The sequence below is a fragment of the Peromyscus leucopus genome, chromosome 12, assembly GCF_004664715.2.
Source record: "Peromyscus leucopus breed LL Stock chromosome 12, UCI_PerLeu_2.1, whole genome shotgun sequence".
Taxonomy (NCBI): domain Eukaryota; kingdom Metazoa; phylum Chordata; class Mammalia; order Rodentia; family Cricetidae; genus Peromyscus; species Peromyscus leucopus.
In genome coordinates this window covers 9514064-9518636 of record NC_051073.1, presented here as the reverse complement: position 1 = coordinate 9518636, position 4573 = coordinate 9514064, and the positions used below count along the sequence as shown (strand labels likewise).

The 4573-nt window shown below is 37.3% G+C and overlaps 1 protein-coding gene across 1 annotated transcript; it reads left to right on the top strand.

Annotated features, from left to right (window-relative positions):
* The first annotated feature begins 3076 nt into the window (after window positions 1-3076).
* On the top strand, window positions 3077-3398 carry LOC114698413 (keratin-associated protein 20-2-like). Its single transcript, XM_028877062.2, has one exon. The coding sequence runs from the start codon at window positions 3120-3122 to the stop codon at window positions 3282-3284; it is 165 nt and encodes a 54-aa protein (XP_028732895.1). The 5' UTR covers window positions 3077-3119; the 3' UTR covers window positions 3285-3398.
* Window positions 3399-4573: the final 1175 nt, after the last annotated feature.

Sequence of the window (4573 nt, the reverse complement as noted above, 5' to 3'; positions counted from 1 at the left end):
TATATGAGATCCTTAATGTTAGTTAATCTCTCTTTTCCTGCATTTCCATCCACTACCCTTTTTAATCCTTCTTGTTTCCATTATAACTTTTACCCTTTGATACTACTGCACTCTATCTCAACTCCCTTGAAAGCATCTTCCACTGACATGTGCACATGGCCCCATATGAATATTATGACCTCAAAAGAGCGATAATATCCTGAACTGCATGGTGCTGACATCAAAGTAGACACACTGAAAATGGAATCTGAAAAAGTATAGCACATGAACTCAGTGCCACAGGCAAGGACTTTAGGAAAAGAACAACAGTAACTCAGAACTTAAAAGCAGAAATATATAAATGTGACCTCATAAAACTAAAAAGCTCTTTACAGAAAAGAATGCCATCACTCAAGTAAAGAGAGAACCTATGTTATGGGGGAAAGCTTTATCTGTAATATCTGATAGAAGCTTAGAATCAAGAATACACAAAAAAAACCTGTATATCAAGGAAAGAAACTTTCCAATTACTAAGTAGAGAATGGAACTAAATAGGTGTGTTTCAAATGATGAAATAGTTTTGCATGAGAAACATTTTCTAAATGTTTTACATCTTAGCAAACATAGAAATACAAACCAGAACTACTTTAAGATTTCTTCTCACCTCAGTCAGAATAGCTATGGTGAAAAACACAACTGACCACAAATGCTGGTGTGGATTTGGAGAAAGGGGAACATTTATTTATAGTTGGTGGGAGCATAAACTAGTGAAGCCACTGTGGAAATTAGTACAGAGGTTACTCAAAGGAATCCAGAAACAAATCTACTACACAATTCAGCTACCTTGCTCAGTCAGAGAAACAAAGGTCTCTTCAGCATAGCATACTTGCTTATATTCAGTAAATCCATAAAATAGAGATAGCCTTGCTGTCCACCCACAGATAAATTTATATTAAAACTGTCTTACATTACACAATGGGACATGATCTAACTGCTAAGAAAAGTGAAATTGTGAAAATTACAGCTGAATGGATGAAGAAGGAACAGTGAGTTAACTCAGACCTAAAATTCAAATATCACATATTTTGTGGATGTTAGCTTTGATTCTTCAAATATGTATTCCCTTTGTAGTACCCCATGTAATGTTATAGTAATTCTGTGGATTCAGGTCCATGTATATTTCTTTCATTTATGGTTTTATTTTATATATAGTTTCAGATATAAGCACTTTCTTCACATCTCTATGCATGGTTTTGTTACATAATGATCAAGATTCTTTCACTGACAGTACTTGTGTGTCCCAAAAATTTCTTGTTGGACACTCTGATATCAGCGGGAAATCTTCTCATGAAATTGTCCAATAGCTACATTTACCATGAAGCTACCTCATTTACATAGATTTGTCTCTTTGTCAAACTCCCTGAATAAATGCTTAATTACATGTACTTTATTTTAGATAAACATGTATTTTGGTAAATGTGTGAAAAGTTCCAACTTTAAACCTTTCAGTGATGGTTTGTCACCTTTCATACCAATATTCCCTCCATCAGCTATGTACACATGTCTTTTCTGGTCTCTTAAAGAGTCTATACTGTTTTTACTATCTATCTTCCTTTTTGTTTTTAATAAGTGAACTATTTTAGGGATTCCATCTAAAGTTTTGTGAGTGCTGTGTATGCATATTCTGAAGCATATTATGTCCATAGAATTTCTACACGTATATATGTGTAAGTGCATGCATATAGGTATGTAAGCACACAGGTGTTTGAGTAGATGACTCAAAGTGCATAGTTGCTCAATGAGCACACTGTGTCATGCTCTTCACTCTACCTACTTTACTCCCATGAGATTGGGTCTCTCATGGGACATGGTTCTAGGTTATCAATCAGTATATCATAGTAACCCTCTTGTATACTGCCCCTATAACAGTGGGATTTAGGAATGTGAATTTACTCTACTTTTTGAGTGGGTTTTGAGGATTTTAACTACATCTTCATGCTTTCACAAAAAGTACTCATCCACCTAAATGTTAGTTAAACTCATAAAGTTACATATCTCTGGTTTCTCTGCAAAGCTTATGTGATCATTACTTCAAAAGAAGTTTATAAATATTGACCTTGTTTCACTCCCCAAAAAATCATAATGCCTTTCATGGTTACACCTTTAAGACCTTCACATGGGCTCTCTAAAGGAAACACACAGTACCTATAGTTTATGCACATTAAATGATCTTGTATTTTAGGCTAATTTTTTTAATTTTATAATTAATTTAATTTTACATATCAGGCATGAATTCCCCTGTCCTCCCTCCTCCCCCACCCTCTTCCCAATCCACCCCATATTTCCACTTCCTCCAAGGCAAGGACTCCCCTGGGGACTCAGCTCAGCCTGGTAGATTCAGTTGAGGCAGGTCCAGTCCCCTCCTCCCTTTACCTAGGCTAAGCAAAGTGTCCCAGCATAGGCCCTTGGTTCCAAAAAGCCAGCTCATGCACTAAGGACAGGTTCTGGTCCCACTGCCTGGGGGCCTCCTATTAGTTCAAGCTAATCTACTGTCTCACTTATCTAGAGAGCCTGATCCAGTTCCATGTGGGCTCCTCAGCTATTGGTTTATAGTTCATGTGTTTTCACTAGTTTGGCTATTTGCCCCTGTGCTTTTTCCGATCATGGTCTCTGTATCTCTTGCTAGGCTAATTTTAAAGCAACATGTAGGTAAGATTCATCCAAAATAACAAAATAGAAGGGGAAAAAACTGATCTTTCTATGGGGTAATGAAAACCCAACACATGTAAAAAGGAGAAAACTATGTAATGTTTTATATCATCTGATAGAATTCTGTGCTATTCTATTAAGCTATGTGAAGAATGAGTTAGAGACATGAAAATTACATCAGATTCTATATTTGACTATGGGATCTAAGGTAGAAGCACAATTATCTCAGTTATACAGCCTTGTTTATCCAGTAAATCCTGGAACTCGTGATGTTTTCTGAAGCACAGTGCAGAGATGTGTGATGCTGCAATGCCTGTGGTTTTCCCCAACAACAACCTAGGTGTATAAAAGGCCCTTGACAGATGGTAACAGCCAGAATCAAGGAACCTACTGCTTATTGTTCTCTGAACAGACCACTCACTCCTGACACCATGTGTTACTATGGCGGATACTATGGAGGCCTGGGCTATGGCTATGGTGGCCTAGGCTATGGCTATGGATGTGGCTATGGCTATGGCTGTGGCTATGGTGGCTATGGTTATGGCTGCTGCCGCCCACTGTGCTGTAGAAGGTACTGGTCCTGTGGATTCTACTGAGGAGATTCTGTAGCTGCTTACTCTAACTTTCTTCACTTCAGAGGTTCTTAAATCTTCATAAATTCCAACCTTTATTCAAACTATCTAAGGAATAATAAATGAAACACAACATGGCCACCTATTCTTCTCCTTTAATTTGACTGCATGAGTATTTGCAGCAATGATCCTCATTGTCATCATAATGCCTTGTAAAATGTGATCTGTTTGTATCCTTCCCCATTCTATGAAAAGATATGCTTTTAAATAAAGTATTTCCTTAAAAATATTGTTTTCCTAAAGTCTTTGTAAATGTGAGTTGTACACTAGTGGTTTTGTGTCTAGTTACAATGGTGTGATTGTGTATAAATGGGAGATAAGTAAAGGAAAGAATGTGAGAGAGCAGGGGGGGCAGGGAGCAAGGGGGAGGACAGAGGGAAGGATGGAAGAGAAGAGGAAAGGAGGAAACAGAAGGAAATGTTCTCTTTAAACATTCTCCTATTAGTAGACATTTTTATTATGTTCATATTCTTCCTATTATGATATCATGATGATTTTGGTAGTGCAAATATTTCTCTGAGATCAAATCCTTTTGACTGCTGTTTAAATTTTGATTACTAAAATAGTTATTTCACTGAATATCTTGTGTGTGGTGTCCACCGTACCTTCTATAATGATTGTCACTTTCATACTCTCACTGTGTAGAGGGTTCCCTTGACTTCACCTTTCTCTAGCACCCATTTTCTTCCTAACATCCATTTTATTAACAACTATGGGGAAATAACTCATTGTGACTTTGACTTACGATTTTGAAAATTCATCCTTGGTCATCTATAGATTTTCTTTTGAAAAGTATTTATTGATTAATTTATTTATTTATTCATTTATTTACTTATTTGTTTGTTTGTTTGTTAAGACAGGGTTTCCCTGTGTAGCTTTGCACCTTTCCTGGAACTCACTCTGTAGACCAGGGTGGTCTCGAACTCACAGAGATCCACCTGCCTCTGCCTCCTGAGTGCTGGGATTAAAGGCGTGTGCCACTACCACCTGGAAAAGTATTCATGATCATTCTCTTATTAATTTCATATCCTGGAACATGGTGCTATGTCATAGTTATCTGTCTGTATGCTAGACCTTCAGCACTGGGGTGTAGGATTGTGAATACACCCAACTTCTTATGTGGCTTCTGGGGACTTTTAACTACACCCTCATGCTTACAGCTTACACAGCAAGAGCTCTTATAAACAGACAGATCTCCACAGCCATCAGTTAAACTCATAAAGTTCCATGTCTCTGATTTCTCTGCAATGATC

Coding starts and splice junctions, on each gene's coding strand:
- LOC114698413 (XM_028877062.2), top strand. CDS start 3,120: ATGTGTTACTATGGCGGATACTATGGAGGCCTGGGCTATGGCTATGGT.